Raw genomic sequence first — 24,797 nt, 5'->3', positions numbered from 1 at the left:
GAATTTTGTTCTACATTTTTCTCCAGCTCTGTCCAGGACCCTCTATTGTGATCCCTGTCAGAGCAGTCAGTGGTGGTAGCTGGGCACCATCTAGTTGTACTGGACTCAGTCTGGTGGAGGCCATGGTAGATGTGGTCCATTAGTCCTTTGGATTAAGCTTTCACTTTTATCTTTAGTTTTCTTCATTATTCCTTGCTCCCGAAGGGGTGAGACCAGTGGAGTATCTTAGATGGCTGCTCACAGGCTTTTAATTCCCCAGATGCTACTCACCAAAGTAGAGTGAAGACCATTTTCTTTATAAACTACATTATGCCAATTGAGCTATATGTTCCCTGAGACCATGGTCCCCACAGCCCTCAGTCTAGCAGTTCAGTCCCTCAGGGAGTTTGAATGTGTCTATGGAGATTCCATGACCTTGCCTTGGACAAGTTGTGCTGGCTTCCCCAGTATTGTGTACTGTCTTACCCTTCACCAAAGTTACCGCTTATCTATTGTCTATTTAGTGTTTTTCCGTCCCCACCTCTCCCCTCCCTTGTAACCATCAAAGATTGTTTCTTTTTGTGTGTAAACCTTTTAATGAGTTTTTACAGTTGTGGTCTCGTACAATATTTGTCCTTTTGTGGTTGACTTATTTCACTCAGCATAATACCCTCCAAATTCATCCATGTTATGAGATGCTTCAGAGATTCATCATTGTTCTTCAGCATTGCGTAATACTCCATTGTGTGTATGTACCATATTTTGTTTGTCCATTCATCGTTGATGGACATCTAGGTTGTTTCCATCTTTTTGCTATTGTGAACAATGCTGCAATGAACATGGGTGTGCATACGTCTATTCATGTGACGGCTCTTATTTCTCTAGGATATATCCAGGAGTGGGATTGCTGGATCATACGGTATTTCTATTTCTAGCTTTCTAAGCAAGTGCCATATCATTTTTCAAAATAGTTGTATAGCTTTGTTATTTTTAATGTGGCGTAGTGATTAAGCATTGGGCTGCTAACCAGAAGGTTGGCAGTTTGAATCCACCAGCCGCTCCTTGGAAACCCTATGGGGCAGTTCTGCTCTGTCCTGTAAGGTTGTTATAAGTTGGAATCGACTCAACAGCAAAGGGTTTATTACACGTTTAACAACATTTAAAGCTTACTTTCAGCGGTATTTTTTTAAATTAGTTGTGTTTGAAAAACTAGTTTCTTAAATGGATTATTTATTTCCTCATAAATGTTTAAACATAAGGTGGTGTTTTTAGGTGCCCTTGAGTCAGTTCCGACTCATAGCAACCCTATGTACAGCAGAACGAAACCCTGTCCGGTCCTGCGCCATCTTCACAATTGTTGTTATACTTGAGCACATTGTTGCAGCCACTGTATCAATCCATTTTGTGAGGATCTTCCTCTTTTTTGCTGACCCTCTGCTTTACCAAGCATGATGTCCTTCTCTAGGGACTGCCCCCACCTGATAATATGTCCAAAGTATGTGAGACATAGTCTCACCATTCTTGCTTCTAAGGAGCATTCTGGTTGTACCTCTTCCAAGACAGATATGTTTGTTCTTATAGCAGTCCATGATATATTCAATATTCTTCACCAACACCACAATTTAAAAGTGTCAGTTCTTCTTTGGTCTTCCTTATTCATTGTCCAGCTTTCACATGCATATGAAGTGATTGAGAACACCATGGCTTGGGTCAGGCACACCTTAGTCTTCAAGGTGACATCTTTGATTTTCAGCACTTTAAAGAGGTCTCTCGCAACAAATTTGCCCAATGCAATGCACCTTTTGATTTCTTGACTACTGCTTCCATGGGTGTTGATTGTGGATCTGACTAGAATGAAATCCTTGACAATTTCAGTCTTTTCTCTGTTTATGATGATGTCGTTTATTGGTCCAGTTGTGGGGATTTTTGTTTTCTTTATGTTGAGATGTAATCCATACTGAAGGCTTTGGTCTTTGGTCTTCATCAGTAAGTGCTTCAAGTCCTCTTCACTTTCAGCAAGCAAGGTTGTGTCATCTGCATAAGGCAGGTTGTTAATGAGTCTTCCCCCAATCCTGATGCTGTGTGTTCTTCTTCATATAGTCTAGCTTCTCAGATTATTTGCTCAGCATACAGATTGAGTAAATGCGGTGAAAGGATACAACTCTGACACACACCTTTCCTGATTTTCAGCCACATAGTATCCCCTTGTTTTGTTCAAACAACTGCCTCTTGATCTATGTACAGGTTCCTCAGGAGCACAATTAAGTGTTCTGGAATTCCCATTCTTCCCAGTGTTACTTGTGTGTGATACTAATCATATTGTTCTATAATTTTTGCATTCGTTTAGATCACCTTTCTTTGGAATAGGCATAAATATGGATCTCTTCCAATCGGTTGGCCAGGTAGCTGTCTTCCAAATTTCTTGGCATAGATAAATGAGCACTTCCAGTGGTGCATCCACTGTTGAAACACCTGAATTAGTATTCCATCAATTTCTGGAGCCTTGTTTTTTGCCAGTGTCTTCCATGCAGCTGGAACCTCTTTTTTACTATTGTCCTAAATGCAAAATGTCGGATAATGTGATAGTCAATAAGTGAGGAGTAAAACCAAAACCAAACCTATTGCTGTCGAGTCTATTCCAACTCATAGCGACCCTACAGGACAGAGTAGAACTGCCCCACAGGGTTTCCAAGGAGTGACTGGTGGATTAGAACTGCTGACCTTTAACCACCTTGCCACCAGGGCTCTAAGTCAGTAGATGTACTATATATGAAAGTTTCATAGGTTATGTCCTTGAGCTCTCTAGCTACACACATCCTCATCCCAATACCCCACCTTCCTAAAGAGTGTGCCTGAATTTTATTTTCATAAATAGTAGTTTATTTCTCTTGTTTGAAAAAGTCTGTGAAATCATCGTAGGCTCTTGAATTTGGGGATTATTTTTCTCCAAGTAAAAAAAATGAAAATATATTTTAATCTTAAAAATGATGTATAGTAAATCCTAGTCCTGAATTAGGAAAATATTAGCAAAGATAGTCTATCACGATTAATATTACCTCTTTAACTGGACTTGCTGTGACCATTTATATATCCATTTGTCCTGGTAAGGGCTGTAAATCTATTATAGTATAATTACAGCATAGCATAATAAATACTGTTGTCACTAGAGAGGTTTTATTGGCGATTTCCCCAGAGGAAGCGATGTTTTAATATGAGAGTTGAATATGAATCATAATATAAGCAGTTACAGGATGCTTTCTGTTTTTTTTTTTTTTTAATTTGTGCTTTAAATGAAAGTTTACAGCTCAAGTTAGTTTGTCATACAAAAATTTATACACACATTGTTATGTGACCCTAGTTGCTGTCCCTATAATGTGACAGCACACTCCTCCTTTCCACCCTGGATTTCCCGTGTCCATTCAGCCAGCTCCTATCTCTTTTTGCCTTCTCACCTTGCCTCTGGACAGGAGCTGCCCATTTAGTCTTGTGTATCTACTTGAACTGAGAAGCACACTCTTCATGAGTATTATTTTATGTCTTATAGTATAGTCTAATCTTTATCTGAAGAGTTGGCTTCGGGAATGGTTTTAGTTCTGGGTTAACAGAGAGTCTGGAGTCCATGTCTTCTGAGGTTCCTCCAGTCACAGTCAGACCATTAAGTCTGGTCTTTTTACTAGAATTTGAGTTCTGCACCCCACTTTTCTCCTGCTCCATCAGGGACTCTCTGTTGTGTTCCCTGTCAGGGCAGTCATTGGTGGTAGCCAGGCACCATGTAGTTCTTCTGGTCTCAGGCTGATGAAGTCTCTGGTTTATGTGGCCCTTTTGTCTCTTGGGCTAATATTTTCCTTGTGTCTTTGGTGTTCTTCATTCTCCTTTGCTGTAGGTGGGTTGGGACTAACTGATGCATCTTAGATGGCTGCTCACTAGCTTTTAAGACCCTAGATGCCACTCACCAAAGTGGAACACAGAACATTTTCTTAATAAACTTTGTTATGCCAATTGACCTAGATGTCCCCTGAAAACCATGTTCCCCAGACCCCCACCCCTACTACTTTGTTACAAGATGCTTTCTGTGTGCTAGTAATTGCTTTAAGCTTTTCACAAGTGTTAATTCGTTTGATTCTCCCAATAACCCTATGATGATGGTTATGGTTGTACTCCATTTTATAGAGAGGCAAGTAACTTTCCCAAAGACACATAGATAATAGATGGTAGAGGCAGGATTCAAACCCAAGCAGTGGCTCTAGATTTGTGCTTTTAACACACTGTGCTGTCTGTTTCTCCTTGGTGAATTATTAGCTTTAAGGAACTAGTATTGCAAGCAGACAGAATTTGATGAGAAGGCCCAGAAGTTGAAGGTGCATGTTGTATTAAAAACTTCAGATCAACATGACTAGAGAATTAAGTGGGGAGGGGAGAGTGGAGTGGGTAAGAGATTAAATTTGGGGAAAAATTAAGGGCCAGGTCATTCATGAGTCAGAGCTGACGTGATGGCAACTAACAACAACAACAGTAAAAATTATTAAAGAATTTGTGCCTTATCCAAAGGTCATGAGAACCATTAAAGAGTTTTAAGTTTTGGGATGAGATTTATGTCTTAGGAAGATCTCTGGTGTTTGGGAAATGGATTAAAGGGTGGTAAAAGTCTAGGCAGCGATACCAGCTGGGGGCTGTTATAGTAATATGGTTTTGAGGTGATCGCTGTCTGAATAAGATAATGGTGATGGATATGGAAAGAAGTAGATGAATTTGAGAGAGATTTAGGAATTAGTAACAGTAAGGGCGAAGGAGTTGAGAATGTACCCCCTAGGTCTTTTGATTTGGATAGTTTGGTACATGGCAGTAACATTTACTGAGACAGCACAGGAGGGGGAAGGATTTGGGTTAAAATGAGTTGGTTCTCTCTTGGAATTGTAGTGTTGAATTTGTAGTGTCTGTGGAACATTCAAGAGGAAATGTCTTGTAGCCACTTGTATATATGAACTCGAAACTTAGAAAATAGCTGGGCTAGGTCATGGATGGTAAATGAAGTTGTATCACCCAAGGAATGTGTATAGAGTGAGAATATGTCTTAGACAAAACTTTGAGAAAACAAGCATTTAAGAGATGGGCAGAAGAAACAGAGTACACCTAAGAATGGTGTAATCAGAAAGATACGAAAAATCAGGAGAGTATGGGGTTAGAGCTAGGGAAAGAAAGACTCAAGAAAAAAAGGGAGTAGCCTCAAGTGTTAGATACTGAAAGGAGACAAGTAAGATAAAGAATGACCTTTCTCATGGTCTTAACAATAAAGGTCACGAGTCACCCTGCGGAAAGCAATTTGGTAGAATAAAAAGGTGAGTAGCTGCTATATATTCTAGTGGATGGAGTAAGGAGTGATTGGAAGTAATAAGGAAGTGGAGAATCTAGACAACTCCTTTAGAACATTAGATTTTTAAGTGATGATGGCTGGAAGTAGGGGAGGGAAATGCGGTTGAATGGTTTGTTTGGTTTTGGTTTTTAATGTGGCAGATGGAAGCTAATGTTTAAATGCTTTTGGAAAGATCCAATAGAGAAAGTAGTTTATCCAAGAAGAGGAAGTATGAAGGGATCTGAATCCAAAGGAGAGGTAGAAGGAATAACTTAGACTAGAGAGTGGGAGGTGGGATAATTCCAGTATGCCAGATCTAAAAGCAGAGAGGGTAGATGTGGTTGCTCATGTTTGCAGGTTTTGTGGCAGGAAGTTGAAAGACTTCTAGCCTAATGGCTTTGGGATTTTCTGTGAAATAGCAAATGAGGTCACCTGCTAAGAGTGAAGAGAAGAGATGGTACAGTTGGGAATTTGAAATAGTTGTTGGTGGATTCTACATCCTGAATATAGTTTCAGGGAAGATGGGCAGTTGAATTCATCTAAAGTTAGTGTTTTGTTAGGTAGTACCTGACCATTTTAGGAATTTCCCAGATCAACTATGCTGCTGTTCCCATACATAAGCTCTCTATAAATATTTCTTGAATTTGTGACTTTATCATATTACTAATTCTTAAGCAAAACATATTTCTTTTAAGCATGTCTGAATAGTAGGAAGGAACAGAGATAGACTACGTTAGTCATAAATATCCTAGATATATTTACAAGATGAGAAATTATATTATTATTTTATTCTAATTTATGATGGTAAATTTGTACAGTGATTACATTGTCCAGTATTTTTTTCTAAATTATGGAAAGCTGGCCATTAACTAGGAAGCATCTAGATTGTGAAACTTAGCGACGTGTGTTTACAACTAATTGGAATTTTAAAATAATTTGTGAATTCATTATTATATACGTTCAGTTTATCATTTTATTTTTATTTCTATAGACTGATGGAAGTTCCATATCTTGCAGAAATAATGGAAATGTTATTACTAATGCCGAATATTGTCTTTCATTTTAGAATGATTCTGAAACACTGCAGAAGTGTCTTATTTTGTGTTATGAACTGCTGAAGCAGATGTCCATTTCAACAGGTATAAGTGCAACCATGAATGGGATCATTGAATCTTTGGTAAGTTGGTACCTCTGAGACATTATTTTAACTCACTACTCCCTCATTTTATAAGTAATATGTTCCTTTGAGTTTAAAAGGATGGAAAAGTTACTGTTTTAAACATCTGATAAATACAAATAATAAAAAACAAAGAATATAATGACTACTTTGTATTGTGAGGATTAAATGAGTAATCCATATAAAGGACCCGGCACAAAGTGAATATTCAATAAATACTAAGTTCTAATTATTCTTTTAAAAGGTTTTAAATAGTCTTATACTGGAAGGAGATACAGAATATCTTCATTCTTTGAATTGTAAAAGGAAATACAGAAACATCAGAGATATTAAAGTCCTGTAATCTTGCTATATAGGTTGAAAGACTATGAGAAAGTTATCTTGTGAGTCCTGTGAAAGGACTTTGTTTATTATTTAAAGGGCTTTTTATTAAAGTAGCCTTTCATAGATAATCCCCATTGCACTGACCATGGAAACGTAAGTCTGCAAGATACTAGAGCATCGCTTTCCAATAGAAGTTTAATCCAATCCACATGTAACTTTAAATTTTTCAGTAGCCACATTAAAAATAAAAATAAACAGGTGAAATTAATTTTTAAAATATATTTTAACCCAGTGTATCTAAAATACTATCTTTATGCCATGTATTCAATTTTAAAAAAAACTATTGAGATATTTTATATTCTGATTTTCATGCTGAGTCTTACAGCACATCTTAATTTAGACTAGTCACATTTTAAGTTTTGAGTAGCCACACACGTAGCTAGTAGCTACAATAACTAGACAACTCAGGTCTAGAGTATTTTTTTTAAATGGTGCTATTCATCCAAGGAAAATTTGAATGTACTCAAGCTCTTACAAAGGAGCCCTGGTGGCACAAACATTTAAGCGCTCGCTGCTAACGGAAAAGTTGGTGGTTCAAACCCACTCAGCGTCTCTGCAGGAGAAAGACTTGGCGATCTGCTTCCATAAAGATTAAAGCCTAGAAAATGCTACGGGGCAGTTCTAGTCTGTCACATGGAATTGCTATGAGTTGAAACCGACTTGGCAGCATACAACAACAACAGTGAACTCTTACAGGATTTTCTTAAAATTCTTTCTACTTAGGATTGGCAATAAACAGCCAATGAATGTGATCTGAAATCTCGTTCCTTGTGTTGTCACGGGTTTCTAAATGCAGAAAGACCGGTTGTTGTTTGTAACAGTCCAGGGCTTCTGCTTAAACACTAGATTCTACTCAAAATAACCATTAGAATTTAGTTTTATTTTTAGTGAAGCAGATGTCTTCAGTGAAAAGTGAAGCTTTTTGAGTCCTACTTGGGTGCTTTATATCTAGTCGTATTATAAGAGAATGGTAAAGTAAATTATGCAAATTAAAGTAAGGATGGCAAGACTACGTCTCACATACTTTGGACATGTTATCAGGAGGGATCAGTCCCTGGAGAAGGACATCATGCTTGGTAATGTGGAGGGTCAGTGAAAAAGAGGAAGACCTTCCACGAGATGGACTGACACAGTGGCTGCTATAATGGGCTCAAGCGTAACAAGGATTGTGAGGATGGTACAGGACCAGGCAGTGTCTCGTTCTGTTGTACTTAGGGTCGCTATGAGTCAGAACCTACTCGACGGCATCTAACAACAACAACAACAAAGTAAATTATAGCATATAATTAATTAAGCACCTGAAGTAGTAAATATGAAGACTGTAGGAAAGGATACACAATGTTGAGTGAAGAAAAAACACAAAACTGAATAGGCATCATGATTTTAAGTACGTAAGAACGATCTATGGGTGAAGCTTGAAAAAGACCATGGAGAAAAATAAATAGGCAAGGTATTTGGATGAAGGAATTACAATATTTTTATGGAGTTATTTTGTTTTAAATTGTAGTTAGGTGCTGTAACAACAATTTGTTATTATTTATTTATTTAATAAATAAAAAGTCATTAATTGTAATGCTGGGGATAAATGCATGGTATACAAAACAGATACAGAGTCTGCCCTCCTCGATCTTCTGGTCAAGTGAGGAGAGTCAATCAAATAAATAAATGGAAACGTATGCCTTTAATTACTGCTGTGAAAAAGAGGTATATGGTCATATGTAAACTTACAATAGGGGTATTTGACCTATTCATGAAAGAGGACTCTGACTAATCTGGTATTTGAGTAGACATTAACTAAGTGAAAAGGGAGGAAAGAATGTTCTAGACCTGCTCTCTCCAGTATGGTAGCTACCAGCCACTTATGGCTATTGAGCACTTGAAATATTGCTAGTCCAAATTGAGAGGTACTGTAAGTGTAAAAATATACTGGGTTTTGAAGACTTATTACGAAAAATAAGAATGTAAAATATCTCACTAATAACCCTTTTATACTGATTACATGTTGCAGTGATAATACTTTGGTTATATTGAGTTAAATAAAATATTAAAGTTCATTTCACTTGTTTTTAATGTGGCTACTAGAAAATTAAGAATTAACATATGTGGCTGTCATTTGTGGCTTGTGTTATTTCTGCTGGACAGCAGTGAAAAGTATGCATCAAAATCAGACCAGCTGGGCAAGCAGAGAGCAAGAGGTAACATGGTATAAATAAGGCTGGGAAAGACTACACAGTATGGGATTTGTTCTGTGTCACGGTAAGGGCTTTGATCTTTGTCTTGTGAACACTGGGAAGCCATTTAATCAGTTTTAGCAGGGTGGGAGGCATCTCAAGATCAGACTGTAGTTCAGGAAGATTACTCTGGCTGTCTTGTTCTGTTTTCACAATTAAATATTTATCTTTTTTTTTTCAAACTGAAAAGATTTCTTTAAGTTAATAGACAATGTGGAAATGAAATAATAGATCTATGAAGTCACATGGAAACTATCATTCTGACTATTTTTTAATATTGTTCATTTCTTGCCCTGATCACAATTATTTTAATTCCCAATTCATTTTAGATTCTCCCTGGAATAATAAGTGTTCACCCTGTAGTAAGAAATATGGCTGTTTTATGCTTGGGATGCTGTGGACTACAGAATAAGGATTTTGCAAGTAAACACTTTGTATTATTATTGCAGGTAGGTTTGATTTTGTGACAATATTTCATTTGTACTTGCTGAAATAAGTACTTTGTATCTGTGGTAAGACTACTAATATTCTAAATTTACATTGGGCCCACTGATGATTTTTAAGACGCAATGATTTTTATCTTTGGTGTCTTTTGTATTAAACTTCTTTGTAGATAAAATATGAAATGTCATTTTTTTAAAGATATTCTTTAATCGTATAGTGCATATTTATTAAATGCATGTTATGTGTTATGTTATGCATGTTTTAGGTTTAAAACATGTGGCAGTGAAAAAAACCAAGACAAAAATTCTTATCCTATTGGATCTTACATTCTAAAAGGGAAACACAAAGTAAAAATAAGTATATACTATGTCAAATAGAGAAAAATAAAGCAAAGAAGGGGAATAAGGAGTGGGCGTAGGGAGAGGAAGCTGTTTGGTCCGTTCACTAATAAGTTGGCATTAGGCCCAACACCAGAAGGAAGTGAGAGAGTGAACCATGTGCATATCTGGGGTAAGAGTTTTGCAAGTAGAGGGAAAACAGGGAAGAGGCCTTGAAGTAGGATTTTGCTTGGCATGTTCCAGAATCAGTAGGACTTGTTGATAGAGCAAATTGAGCAGATGGGGAAAATAAAATAAAATCATGGTTGATGGCATTGTCCATTCAACAATACCATTCAATTTTACTCTGGTTTCAGAAATTTTGACTGTGAAAATGAACTTTTTCTTAAAGGAAAAATAGCTCTAAATTTTACAATATTAGTAAGTAAAAATATAACTTTTAAATTAAAATTTTAATTATAGTTCTGAAAAGAACTTTTCTTATAGACTTAACATTGTCATTGAAATTAGAGAAAAATAAGATATATGTTAATTTTATGCAGGATAAACACTTAAAAATTTACTGAGTTTACTTTTTTGGTGGGATATGTTTCTATTTAGGTTTTGCGAATTGATGATGTCACAATAAAAATCAGTGCTTTAAAAGCGATCTTTGACCAACTGATGACATTTGGGATTGAACCATTTAAAACTAAAAAAATCACGGCCCCTCAAAGTGAAGGCTCAGAAATAAACAGTGGTGACGGGCAAGAGTTGAGAGGAGAGGAAGAAGAGACTGCTACGGCTAAGAATGTTCTGAAACTCCTTGCTGATTTCTTAGATAATGAGGTAAAATAATGGCTACTTTGTGACTGTGAACTCTCATTTTCAGCATGTGTTTGTTTCTGCTCTTTATATTTACATTTTATTTTTTAGTACCGAAGTTTAAACTTGACCAAAAGTTATTTAATTTTCTTTTTGAATATCTTAGTTAAATCTCACTTTTAGCATACCTAGTTTTTTACTATCAAAGTACATGTGCAGAGGATTACAATGTGAACAAAACTGATGATTTTTTTTCTTTGTCTTTGTGATTTAAGGGCTTAATTTTTTTCCCTAAGAGTCTTAAGAAAGAATTTAGAATAATTTTACCATGGGTGGGTGGAAGGTCTAGGATAGAGTGTGGAACTGGATCTCCTTCCTGAAGGTACTCTTTAAGGAAGAGTAGGACATGTGGCTAGAACAGATTGAGTAAAGGATAGAATACATTTTTATAGCATATATAAACACTTCACTAATTTTTTAGTTTAGTTTTTCAGTTTTTTGTTTGTTTGTTTTAGCCATGTGCCATACTAACTTCCTATTGGAAAGAGTCCATTGCCATGGGCTTGCTGATATAGCAAGTGGAAAATTACTGAGCATTAAAATTGTTTGACAGCGAGTGAGTGATTTTATTGGTGGGGGAGGGGAGTAGTACCGCTACATTAAATCTCTCTCTGGCTAACATAGATTCCCTGACTTTGACTTTATTTTTGCCATCACCACTAAAAAATCTAGACTTCCTTGACATTATTCTTTGGACCGTAACTAACAACTTCTTGTCATGCTTTAAAGGCTTGCTGTTGTGGCTCAGGAGCCTTGGTGGCGCAGTGGTTAAGAGTTCGGCTGCCAAACAAAAGGTCGGCAGTTAGAATCCATCAGCCACTCCTTGGAAACCCTTTGGAGGAGTTCTACCGTCCTATAGGGTCGCTGTGAGTCGGAATCGACTCAACGGCAATGGGTTTGGTTTTGGGTTTGTCTGGCTCAATTCAAATTTTTGCCATTCACTTTCAAGTGGGTTACTATTGCTGTGAGCGAAGTTTGTGATAGTTAGAAATTTAATTTCAAAAGTGGGGTATGCAGGCTTTGGAGTTTGTAGATTTGTGTTCTGGTTACATCTGTGTGAATCTTGGTTAAGATATTTACTGTCTGTCCTGTTTCCGCATCTGTAAAATGGGAATAATAGTACCTACTGTCTGGGATTGTTCTTTAACTTAATCAACAAACATTTGAGTGGCAATTATCTGCCAGTTAGTACATTCTTGGAGAGTCCAGTGCTGAATGAAACAGTCTCTGCCCCCACAGTCGTTGTGAGCATTAAATAAGTTAGAGTGTAGAAAGCACATGGCAGTGCCTGCCACTCATTAATATCATTGACCTCTATATCTTTTCCATTTTTGTGTTTTAAAAATGTTTTTGAAATATCTCTTCAATTTGTTCATTCCACTGTTTTAACTTCTGTCTCCTTCGTTAAGACTTGTCTTTTATTCCTAGATTGTAACATGTAAAGATAATTTTCCTTAAGTCTCACTTAATCGTGTCTCCCTAACTTTTTCAAAAATCTTCAGTGACTCCATATCCTACCTCACTAAGCTTTAATTTCTCTACCTAATTTTCAGGGTCTCTATAATCTGACTACCAAGTAAACTTACTGTTCATTAAATGTAGTAAATAATTGTTGACATTTTTTGAGGATTTACTGTGTGGTAGGCACTATCCTAAAAACTTTACATCTATTATTTCTTCACCCTTGTAACTGTCTTATATGATAGGTACTTTCATCGTCTCCTTTTTGTATATGGAAAAAGTGAGGCACAGGGAAGTTAAGTAACATGCGCAGGATCACACAGCTAGGATGTGTCAGAGGCTTGAATTTAGTTCGGACCCAGTAGTCGGTATTCTTAACCACCACTGTGTATACCTGTACCTTCATTCTTACATCACCATTTTCTCTCTTCCTTATGTTTGTTTTGGTTTCTGTTTCTTGGAATGCCTTTTTCACTTGCACACCTTCTATTTACATTCTAACGATAATTCAGACACACTGCCACTTCCATTTCTGAAGCTTTTGTTTATAATAGGTGTCTTCTCTGATGGCAGAGACAATTGCTAAGGGTTTCCTATGTTTTAGAACAGCTAGCACTATGCTAAGCATTTAAATGCATATAATTTTGTTTTTTGACTTAGCAAAATTTTGTTGTTTAAAAAGGTCTTTTGATTTTTTTAAAGAATTTTAAAGGCATTGAAGGAAGTATGACTAGTCTAAAGATTTGTCACTCAGTTTTAACTTCAAAGGGGGAAATAAAATCTTATTTAAGAAATTCATAATAACTAGTGATTTTTGGATAGTTCACATAAAAACAGGGAAGGCTGCCTTATAAGGCTTAAAGAGGAAATAAATTCACTCCTCAGCAACATGATTAGGTTCCAAAGACCAGGTTGTTATAGAAAAATTGCCATTATGCGAAAATGGAGGATGACCACATTAGATCACCAAATGGAGAATGACTACATCATTACACAACTGCCAAATTACATCATTACACAACTGCCAAGTTACATCATTACCTGTAAACCTGTTGCCATTGAGTTGATTCCGACTTATAGTGACCCTGTATGATAGAATAGAACTGCTCCATATAGTTTCCTAGGAGCTCCTGGTGAATTTGAACTGCTGACCTTTTGGTTAGCACTTAACCACTATGCCACCAGCGTTTCCTACATCATTACATAACTGCCAGATTGCATCATTACACAACTGCCAAACCACTGAGAATCATGGCCCAGCCAAGTTGACACATAACATTAACCATCACAGCCATCATTACTCTTGCCTCACACCTTGACGTTCGTTGCTGCCAGACATACATTGTTAATACGCAAAGTAGTTGGATAATTGTTTACTATTGTTGTAAATGTGAAATGTCAGATAACGACATAGTCAATAAGTGAAGAGTAGGTGTATGTTAAAACTTTTTCTTCTAATAAAAGCTGTTTTTATCAGGTGTCTGAACTCAGAACGGGAGCTGCAGAAGGGCTAGCCAAGCTGATGTTCTCTGGGCTTTTGGTCAGCAGTAGGATTCTTTCTCGTCTTATTTTGTTATGGTACAATCCTGTGACTGAAGAGGATGTTCGACTTCGACATTGCCTAGGAGTCTTCTTCCCCATGTTTGCTTATGCAAGCAGGTATTGAATCATAATGATAAATTAAAATCTGACTTAAATAAAATTCAGGGCTCCCTCCCTGCCATGAGTGATGTCTATAATGTCATTTTGTTGATGATGTTCTTTTTCTTCACTGGATAAATGATGAAATGAGAACTCACTTACTTTTTGTCTACCTGAATTATTTGGCTTTCTCCTATATGGAAATGTGCTTTATCTTGATGAATTGAATTTTATGTATAATATTCTTAAGAATCATAATCTTCTTCTCACCTAATATAATATTCTACCAACATACTTTCAAATTGTTTTTCCATAGGACCAATCAGGAATGCTTTGAAGAAGCTTTTCTTCCAACTCTGCAAACATTGGCCAATGCCCCTGCATCTTCTCCTTTAGCTGAAATAGATATCATTAACGTCACTGAGTTGCTTGTAGACTTAACAAGACCGAGTGGATTAAATCCTCAGACCAAGAACTCCGAAGATTATCAGGTGGGTGAGTATGTGAGTCTGCGGATGTTAAGGATGAAGTATGCAGATTACTGTTTTTTCGATAAAATAATCCCTCTTATAGATTCTTTGAAATACCAAGGAGCTGCATTTTTTGATCTTGAGACTTCTGGTCTATATGGTGGTGTACGACACAAAGTAAGAAAATATGAAAACAGAATTAATCAGTGCTACCATCTCTGCTTCTGAAGTTAACAAAAGTTCATTCCTCTCACTGCACCACTGTTCACCCAATACTGGCTATTACTCACTCCGCAGTAATGTCCTACTGCTATCTAGGACCCACTGAGTCTTCAAATGTTGGCTTACATGCTATATGCCTGATAAAGGAAAGAAAATTCAAAGAAAGAAACTGCCCTCAAGCTGTTTTTGGTTTTTGATTTAAAGAAGATAAGTCAACTGCAGACTGACCCACAGATTAAACTTTAGCCGGGTTTTGAAATTTTTTAATGTCATTTGATCAGATGTGTCACCACCTTTGAAAATTAATGTGTTCTTAATGATTCAGGTGCCAACTGATTACGTTGAAGCTATTATTCTTCTATAACTTTAATTGCTATTTAGTGACTACATGAAGAGTCCCTGGTAGGTGCAGATAGGCAAGTGCTTGACTAACAAAAAGGTTGGCAGTTTGAACACACCCAGAGAAGCCTTGGAAGGAAGGCCTGGCATTCTTCTTCCAAACGGTCACAACCTGGAAAACTCTATGGAGTACAGTTCTACTCTTCAACACATGGAGTCACCATGAGTCGGAATCGACTTGACAGCAATTGGTTTTTTGTTAGTGACTACATACCCTGTTCAAGTCGCTATGTTATATACTATTAGAAAGATAAGATTACAAAGAATATTAAGGCAAATTATGGCAAAGGTCAGTGATAAAGCTATTAAATGCTTTAGGAGTTTAGAGAAGAGCAGGATTCATGTGGTAGGCTTGGTGAGTACAGCATTGGTAGTTTTAAAACTTAGTGGGTAAAATTTAGTTAGGTTTTACTGTGGGATTTGAGGAGTGGTTTGGATAGAGAGGAAAGCATTTTTAGTGAAAGTGATGAACATAAATGGGGCCATACAAATCATGTTGAGGAACTGTGAAAAAATCATTCTGGCTAAAGATCTGGAATTTGGGACTTTCAGGGCAGAAAGTTGGGATAGACTGTAGAGTGCTTCAGAGGCCAAGGAATTAGGAGTTGGCCCTATTTGCAGTGAATAACTATGCAAGGCTTATGATGAAAGGGTTAATGAGATGAATGTTATTTGTTAGGAAGACTAATAATGATGGTTTTGTCAGTTCACTTGGTGAGAGAATGGGAGAGAAAACGTTAATCAAGAGAGCAGGTAAAGATTTGTGTAGTTCAGAGATAATACCTTGAACTGGAGTAGTAGAAACAGGGGAAAAAAATGGGGTATAAAAGCCTAGAGTGAAGAGCTTTAAGAGGTAGAGGAAATGGAGGAGTCCAAGACAACTCTAAGATCGTAAGTATGGGTGACAGAAGATCCCCAAAGAAACTGTTGGCAGAGTACTTTACTGGGGAGTACTCATAATCAAATCTGTGGAGGAATGAGGGACGTAGGTTGGGACAGAGGAGAAGTTGGACTGCCATGTAGTCAGAGGCTCCAGTTGATCTCGTAGGGGGTTCCAGAACTGGGATGGCCCTTTGAATTGTCCAGAACTGAGGCAAGTAGGCAGCGCCTGGGTACCTCTGCATCAACCAGTCACTGGATGTGGACCAACCCTGGGGGAAGAGGTGTAGCCTTGGGCAGGGCTCACTCATCAGCCTGGATCAGTTCTGCAGCTGGGAACTTTTAATCTCCAACACTCACAGCAGAGGAGGGAATGCATGCTTCCATCCTAAAAGGGGCAGCTCTTGGCCCTGTACCACAGCATCCACTACAAAAAATCAAGAAGGGGAGCTTACTTAGGGAAGATATTAAATTTAGTTTTTGACATTTTGCATTTGGGATTGTGGCAAACTAATTAGTTGGAAATGTTTGTTAGATATATAGGACTGTATTTAATCATACCATTTTCTATTTATAAAGATTTTTCTTTTGGTTTTCTAGGCTTTAACAGTACATGACAATTTGGCTATGAAAATTTGCAGTGAGATCTTAGCAAGTCCATGTTCACCAGAAATCCGGGTCTATACAAAAGCCTTGAGTTCTTTAGAACTCAGTAGCTATCTTGCAAAAGATCTTCTGGTTCTACTAAATGAGATTCTGGAGGTAAAGTAATTTCAAATTATTGATTATTGTGTATATGTTTATCAAATAATAAACATAACTTTGCTCTTTTGAAGTAAGCATTTTCTTCATATATTTCATATAAATTTTAGGATGTTTTCAAACAACTTGTTATCAGCCTACATATCTTTGTTGAAGGAAGATTAGAAAATGTCACATTTAAAATGTTAATATTTTCTATTATAGCAAGTAAAAGATAGGCTGTGTCTGAGAGCTTTGGAGAAAATGAAGATTCAGTTAGAAAAAGGAAATAAAGAACATGGTGATCAAACTGTAGCAGCCCAAGATGCCAAGACAACAACAACTATTATTCAAAATGAAGATGGTAATGACTTGAATAGTTACAAGATTCTCTTTCATCTTCACTGAGACATTTTTTCGTTAATGTGTGTGACTGAATTTCAGAAATGAATGAAAGTTTCTTCTAAATACTCTCCTTGGGAAAGAGTATTGCTGATAAGTATTCTACTTTTCTAGTTTTTTTTTGTGTGTAGATTTCTAACCTTATGACCATGAATACTATCCTTTTAGGAGTGTTTTGCTTATTTTCCAGTATCCACATTCTTCTCAACAGTGACTTAGGATAACTTCTCAGTAGCTGCTAATGGAATTGTCATTTCTTTTTATGAATGATCAACTTGAAAAGACCATTGAAAATATTTCATGAGACTATCTTTTCTTTACATTGTTGTATTATTTCTTTTAATAGAAGAGAATAAGGAAGTATATATGACTCCTCTCAGGGCTATAAAAGCCACCCGAGCATCAAAATCCACCCAGCAAAAGACTAACCGAGGTAGTATATGGGTTGATTCATGTATGGCTTTTAGCTTTATAATAAAACTGCTTTCAAATTTGTCTTCCAATGAAATATTTACTTTGCAAGTTTCTTTGTTTCCTTCGGGATAAAGATTTTTAAATGTCTTAGGTATCCTTAACTTTCCTTTTAATTCTTTCAATTGGTATCTGTAAACTTTGTTTCTAAAAGATTCTAAAATCAGTGTTGCTCCCAAGTGGTTTTGATTGAAAGAAATATGATGCAAAAGATCATTTGGTAGACTGTTGATTTGATCAAATGATGATTTTATCTCATCAGTAGTCTAAGCATTTAAGTCCCTTTTTCCCACCCAGTATTTTTTGGGGCGATGATATTCCTTCTTCTCATATTTCCCCAACTTATTTACTTCTCAAGGAATATCCAACAATAGGAGATTTGTTGGAATAAAGTAAATGTTGAATATCAGGGGATCACTTGGAAAAAAACCTGAAATTCAAGATCTTTTTATTGTTTTATTACTTTCTTATTACAAAAGCAATGCATGCTTAGTACAGAATCAGAAAATACATCCAAGCAAAGTACTATAAAGAACACTAATAATCCCACTCATGAGCCAGCCACTATTTTAACTCTTGAAAAATATTTTTTGAGTCCCTTTTTTTATACAGGTTAAATTTTATTTTCTTAACATGGAATCTGGCCATAATACTGCTTTATAACCAATCCATTATTTAAGCATCAATTGCTAGATATTGTTCCAAATTAGTCCCGTATTGTTGGATGTTTTCTTGGAGATAAATGAATTAGAAATTTAAAAGGAAATAAGCTATGGAAAAAAATGAAGTCTCAGCATGAGTGGGGAAAATTATTATTTTACCCAAATTATACTGAACAACTTGGTTTTGATCAGATTGCTTTTAGTCAGACAATATACCATAAGAACTCCACCCCTTATAAAAAATAAATGGCCCAAACTTCATTTATGCATGCTATACTTCACTGGTTATCATGAATGAGGAACATCACAAGGCATACTTAAGTCCTACTTCTTAGCTTTGTTTCTAGTAAGTAGAAGTTTTGCAACTTCCAGTCTACAGTTTGAGGTTCTAGTTTTTTCACTGAAATACATATTACAACTCATTTGAACTGGCTGTGTATATGATTGAATATTTTATAAGCAGCTGTTACCTTACTGGTTAAAATTCTACTTCTGGACTGGTTTATGGGCCTAATGTAGTTCTGCAATCTTAATTTTCATTCGTTTCTCCATACGTCTTGTACTATTTGCCATATAGAGCTGCTTTGTTTCTATAGCATGTTTTTTACATGCTTCTGTCCCCACATACATTGAGCTAAAATTTGCCTCCTTACAACTTGTTCATAATTGCCATATTTTCCCTTGCCTAGACTTATCAGCTCTTGCAAGAGAAATTAATGTAAATTTTAATCTTTCTTGCGTTCCTTTTCTTTGTGGGGTTGATAACTGGTATTAAGGTGATTGAGAACAAGGAGGAATGTGTTAAAGAGGGAAAATAAGGGATTCGGATAGCCCAGAAACCAGATAAAAAACCGTAAGCAATTGATAATAAAGTCTAATAAATTATTCTATTCTCAAGGACGGAGAAAAGTCACAGCTTCGGCTAGGGTGAACCGGAGACATCATACTGCTGAGGCTGACTCTGAAAGGTATGCCGTGCATGTTTGTAATATAAGGAGGTCTATCTTCTTTTTTTTTTTAATGTCTAGGAGTAGAGAAAATACTGTAGTTTGCCTCTACCGTGAATGAGAGAAACTCAATATATATCAAGACAGTGAAAATTATAAATAGCTGTCTTGGATATATAGTCTAAAATTCCATAATCAAAAGCATTTCACTTCCTATGGCTTGTATACTTTTGCCTATAGTTGACATGGCTTTTAGTACTTGGTAGTCATCTTTAATAATAAGTTCTCTCGTTAGTTTCCATGTACTCTGCTAATCACATGACCCTGTTTGTATGACTCCTCTAAATTTGATCTGCAATTAGCAAACTCTTGAGATTTAGATAACATTTGGGTTCTCTACATTTACAGCGATAGAATAATTCTGCCTATAATTTGGATGTATTAGTGATTTGTGTGGTAGAGTGTTAATTTTTGGTTCCTGCCAATAAACCAAAGTTGGAAGCTGAAAGTTTGTAGCTGTCTTGCCTTTATCTCTTCATTGGTAAAATTGTAATATGTGTATTTTCAGTATAGCTTAAGTCTTTACTAAGTTTAAAGTATCTTTTTGGGAAACTTGTCCACAGTGTTTTAGGAATTTATTGCCTAAATCAAGAGAATTGAGATTTTTTTTTTTTTCACTTCTTGAGTTTCAAAAATACTCTTGGACAGTTGTTAACGGCCCGTTTACAAGTTTCATTGCAAAAGTTTGGTTTTATTTTTTCTGTATAATACCAAGTTACATATAGATTAAAAAAAAAAAAAACTGGTTAGGTTTTCCAGGATTCATGTTGCTGGATACCAGTCAGTAGTTTTTTTGCTGAGAGTTTAGTTTCAAGCTTAGTCAATGGAATCAGGTTATCAATTATACATTGATTGAATATCAGTCAGAAACTAACAAAAGATTTATAAACTGTAGTTTGAAAGCTTGTATTTAAATTGGTGTATTTTTAACATCTGTTTAGTGATCATGAAGTTCCAGAACCAGAATCAGAAATGAAGATGAGATTACCACGACGAGCCAAAACAGCAGCACTAGAAAGAAGTAAGCTTAATCTTACACAGTTTCTCAGTGAAGATAGTAGTTAAGAGAGATGATGGAGGTGGAGTTCTTTAAAAAAATGTCCTTTAAAATTATGTTCAGTTGTTTGCTTTTAATAAAGTTACCCTTGTGTCAAAATCAGAACAAAAATGCCTGACTTCTTTATAAGACTTTCTGCTGCGTGACTCGATGTGTAAGCATTAGGACAGTGTTTCTCAGTGTTGCGTCAGCCGTCAGTGAAATTTCTTTAATTGGGATTTGAGGTGGGCCCAGAAATCTCATTTTTAAACAAGCTTCCTAGGTGAGTCTAATGAATTCTCAAGTTTAAAAGCTTGGCATTATGGAAAACTTTTAAATAAAATGTAACTAGTAGCTTGCATTTGAGAAGCTTATGACTTAGATGAGCCAGATCCAACATAGACAAAAATGCGACAACACACATTTAAAAATGACATCTCACAAACTGGCCGGGAAGGAGCTTATTTTCAGGGAAGAGAATTTAATGAAGTAATTCCAGTGGAATGGAAAAAGCTCTTAATGGGATGAAGAAGTAAGAAGCTTCCCTATGAAATTCTGGATGCATTTTAATCCAGGACTCTGCTTGGCCTCAACTTTCTGGGTCTCCATAGGGCAATGGGTTGGCCTGTAATACTGTAAAATAAACAGACCTGGGTTCTGGCCCTGCTGTCCTGGCTACCTGTGTGAGTTTGGCCCCCAGCTTGTTAATGAGGTACACAGCTGAAAGAACACTGGGCTAAGAAATGGGAAACCAAGATGCTACTTTCAATTCTTCCATGTGCCATGTGACCTTATAAAATATTCCTTTGAGCCTTATTTTCATCATGTCTAAGGTGAAGGGGTTAGATCAGATGATTCTTTGGTGCCTTTCTAGGTTTTTAGGAAACATTTTATAAGGAAAATTTGAACATTAAAAAAAAGTAGAACTAGTGTAATGGACCCAAGTACCCATCACCCAATTTCAACAGTTAACATTTTGACAATCTGGTTTCATGAATCCTACACTGAAAATATTTTTGATAATCTACCTGCATGGGTGATTTCTCTTCCTAAAGAAGTATTTGCATATGGGAGCTCTAGTGCACTTAGTTCACTGTTTGTGATGGTGTTTCCTGGGTTGGGGTGCTGTAACATGTACATATTTAGTCATGAAGTTTTTTTTGTTGGTTTTTGGCATAATAAAATTATATTTATTGTTTATAAATAAAAAATACTAATGGGAAAGGAATGTGGCTGGAAGTCCTCTTTATATACTAATTTATGAGTACTATTTCTTCAATGTCAATTTTGTCATCTTCTGAAATAGGCACTTGTCTGGTTTATGAAACTTACACTATATGAAATTAGGCCTCTTTCCTTCTGCCAACACCCAAGTTAAGAGCCCAACAACACACTTGTTCTTATCCACTTGATAATTACCTTTTCTCTTTATTATTCAGGATAGAAATGTCCTAATATTAGGTCTATTTTAACAATAATTGTGCTTTTTAAAATTTATTTACCAGACGCCATTTGTTTAAGACGATCTAAGCTGGAGCATAAAGTAAGAAAGATCGCTGGGTTTTAGAACCAAATTGCTACATTACAACCAGATATGTGCTCTGTAGAACTCAGAACTATAAAAGGAGTCTGAAAATTCAACAAGCATGTTTTCATTAAGCATACATGGCGATGATATAAAATGATGACAAACTGATGCTTGTTCTTCATTCTGTTGGCTCTGTGTCTTTTCCTGTGCTTTAAATTCCTTATATTGGTCTTCTTTTGTTTAATCCCTGTCATTTTAAAAATATTTTTTAGGGGGTAGGGAGGAATAAGGACTTAAAAAGTATACAAAATGTGCTATGAGGAAAAGTCTTTAGAAACACAAGTTAACTCAATCCCATTTATGCCACGGCCAGGTCAGGAAACAAGCCACATTCTGATACACTTACTATGTACCACCATACCAAAGCTTGTTTTCTCTGTATGGGAAAAATAAATCTAAGCACCAAACCTTTAGCATTCTTACTACAGAAGTCTTAGACACAATCACGTAGCCATTGCTGAAGCTATGCTTTGCACTATTAGGATTAAAGGTAAGAAATAATATCCTGCTTTTAAAAGACATTCCTTTAAATTGGAAAATAAATGTCTAAAATGCAATAAAATAAAACCAACAGATGTAAATCCATTTACTGTTTTTCATTCAAAACTGGTAACTTACAAAAAACCAAACAGTTATTCTTGTCTGCAAGATGTAGAGGCACAGGTTTGCTGAAGTAAACATGCCATTGTGCCATGGCTTTTCCAGCCCACAGACTTCATAAGTTTAAAAGTAGAAAACTGATCTGCTCCAATGGAAACAACATGCTATTGAATGATAAACTGTGATCAATTTTTCTATACATATATAACTTTGAAAGAGATGATATACTTCCAAGAGACACCTTTGCCTTTTCTTTTACCAATTTGCTTCGAGGTAGTTGGTATCCACCTGCTACACAACTGATCATACATCAGGCCATCATCACAAGTCTTTACAATACTAGCATTCTAAATCACATATGCATTATATATTAAGCTTTGTGCACAGAAATAAAAAGGGACAATTATGTATTTAAACTTAGGGCATACAAAACTCACAAAAATACCATTAAAAAGAGAAACATCAAAATCCATTTGTACTGCAAAATTCCACAATGGTCTGGTGCAAAACATTAAAAAACATACAAAAAAATATAATCAAAATGATCAATGCTAATGATTTAATAAAGACAAGTCACAGGACTAGAAATATTTCAAGATCAACTGATAATTGCTTATTGTTCAGCAGAAAGAATACTGACATACAAAACAAAGATAGTGCAAGAAGAACTGCAATCTATTTCTCTTCATTTGTGAGATTTTGGTTATGAACTGTACAGCTTGCTAGAGATGATGCTGTCAAATTCAGATTCCATTCAATGGGATGATTAAGGCACATCTTAATGGGGCTCAAAGGGCAACTTGCTGTATTCCCATCAGACAAATTCAGTTTCTCATCAGTTTTCATTTGTAGCATGCTGGAAAAAAAAGTTTAAAGCATTTTAGTTTTACTTTGATTTCAAAGAAATTAACGTAAAAGAAAACACAGTAGTTATATATAGTTTGGACCTCTAAACATCAGAGTACATAGCATTTATCATCCTGAAAGTAATTTTTTTTTTTTTTTCAGTTCCTACCTTCTTACAGAACTGAGTACAATGAACAGTGCCATGTATAAGCCAGGTACTTTAGAAATCACTCAGATACGCTGAACAAAAAAATTGCACATATGGATTACATTAGTATACTTCTGAAAGGGCATTCCTTATTTAACCTGCTGAGCCTGGCAGGATTCAACCCTATAACTTGTCCTTTAGCCTACCAGTCTTAGAGCTCCCTTGAAACAGGGAAAAGGAACTTTCGTTGAACGCCCACTATGTTCTAGGCACTTTTCAGACCAGTTATGTCATTTAAATTGTAAAACAACCAAGCAAGGTTAGTATGAAAAAAATAAACCCATTACTGTCGAGTTGATTCCGACTCATAGCGACCCTACAGGACAGAGAACTGCCCCAAGGTTGGTTTACTTATCCTAATATATGATAAAAGTGAGTCTCAGTCAAGTACAAATATGCCCAAGGTCATGCAGTCACTGGGCTAGAATTGGAACACAGGTCTGTTCTCACTTCACAGCCTTTGCTCTTTCCTTTATACTTAACTAATTAGCTCTCCAGTGAGGTTATTAATAGTTAGCAGGAGTAAATGTAGTCCTGTCTTGATGGTAAAAAAACTGTCAAGTTGTCCAGACTGCTTGTTGGCCAGCTCAGCAGAGGAACAGGTGTTGGCATCCCCAGGGTATTTATTCTGGTTGCCTAAATCAAAGAATTTCTATATTGATGTAAAAGTTTGTGGCTTGTTTGATATTAATTCTCTATTCAACATTATTGCCTAATGCGCACACTCTGTTCTGGTCAAACTTGTATCTTATTTCACAAACTCATTAAACACAATTCCTACTCATACGTGAGTGTTGTTCCCACCTAGGAAACCTTGCCCTCCACTTTGCTTAACGAACTCATACTTCAGGACCTGACCCAAATCACACAATTTGGGTATCTCAACAGATTTCTGGTCTTCTAACTCCCTTTAGGAACCCTGGTGGCACAGTGTGGTTAAAAGCTCGGCTGCTAACCAAAAGGTCGGCAGTTCGAGTCCACCAGCTGCTCCTTGGAAACCCTATGGGGCAGTTCTATTCTGCCCTATAGGGTCACTATGAGTTGGAATCAACTCGATGGCAATGGGTTTGCTTGTTTTGGTTTTAACTCCCTTTTAGTACTTAGTGAAAACTATTCTGGGTTGTCCTCTATTGTTTCGTGTGTGATAGTCTGGTAGAACCTATTGGACCTGAAGGGAAGGATGTTAACATTCTTACCTCTGGAAACACGTATGGTGCTGAATATACAGCAGCAGCTCAGTGAAAATTTGATGGACGTTTATAAAAATCATATAATGAAACATCTGGGACAGAGTGCTACTCTTTAGAATCACAGAAACCTGAGCCCAAAGGACAGCTAGTCCACCTCACATGTAACAGACACGTACACATGTAATTCCTTGTCTTAAATATTATTTA

General features: G+C 36.3%; 2 protein-coding genes across 2 annotated transcripts in view; one reads left to right on the top strand and one right to left on the bottom strand.

The window, feature by feature from the left end:
* Positions 1-20,228, top strand: part of NCAPG (non-SMC condensin I complex subunit G) — a 59,896-nt gene extending 39,668 nt beyond the window's left edge. Inside the window, exons 12-21 of the mRNA XM_004375155.2 lie at positions 6,396-6,506; positions 9,451-9,570; positions 10,504-10,731; positions 13,706-13,887; positions 14,186-14,360; positions 16,440-16,601; positions 16,806-16,944; positions 17,329-17,415; positions 19,014-19,083; positions 20,064-20,228. Of these exons, the coding sequence (XP_004375212.1) occupies positions 6,396-6,506; positions 9,451-9,570; positions 10,504-10,731; positions 13,706-13,887; positions 14,186-14,360; positions 16,440-16,601; positions 16,806-16,944; positions 17,329-17,415; positions 19,014-19,083; positions 20,064-20,187 (1,398 nt within the window). The 3' untranslated portion in view covers positions 20,188-20,228. The remainder of the gene's footprint in view (positions 1-6,395; positions 6,507-9,450; positions 9,571-10,503; positions 10,732-13,705; positions 13,888-14,185; positions 14,361-16,439; positions 16,602-16,805; positions 16,945-17,328; positions 17,416-19,013; positions 19,084-20,063) is intronic.
* A 2,384-nt stretch (positions 20,229-22,612) lies between these two features.
* The window catches only part of LCORL (ligand dependent nuclear receptor corepressor like), a 210,617-nt gene continuing 208,432 nt past the window's right edge, over positions 22,613-24,797 (bottom strand). Inside the window, exon 7 of the mRNA XM_004375154.2 lies at positions 22,613-23,202. Coding sequence (XP_004375211.1) covers positions 23,022-23,202 — 181 coding nt within the window. The 3' untranslated portion in view covers positions 22,613-23,021. The remainder of the gene's footprint in view (positions 23,203-24,797) is intronic.

Source organism: Trichechus manatus, unplaced genomic scaffold (assembly GCF_000243295.1).
Source record: "Trichechus manatus latirostris isolate Lorelei unplaced genomic scaffold, TriManLat1.0 scaffold00034, whole genome shotgun sequence".
NCBI lineage: Eukaryota > Metazoa > Chordata > Mammalia > Sirenia > Trichechidae > Trichechus > Trichechus manatus.
The sequence above is the reverse complement of the archived record's forward strand: the minus strand, read 5'-3'. Positions and strand labels throughout refer to the sequence as shown.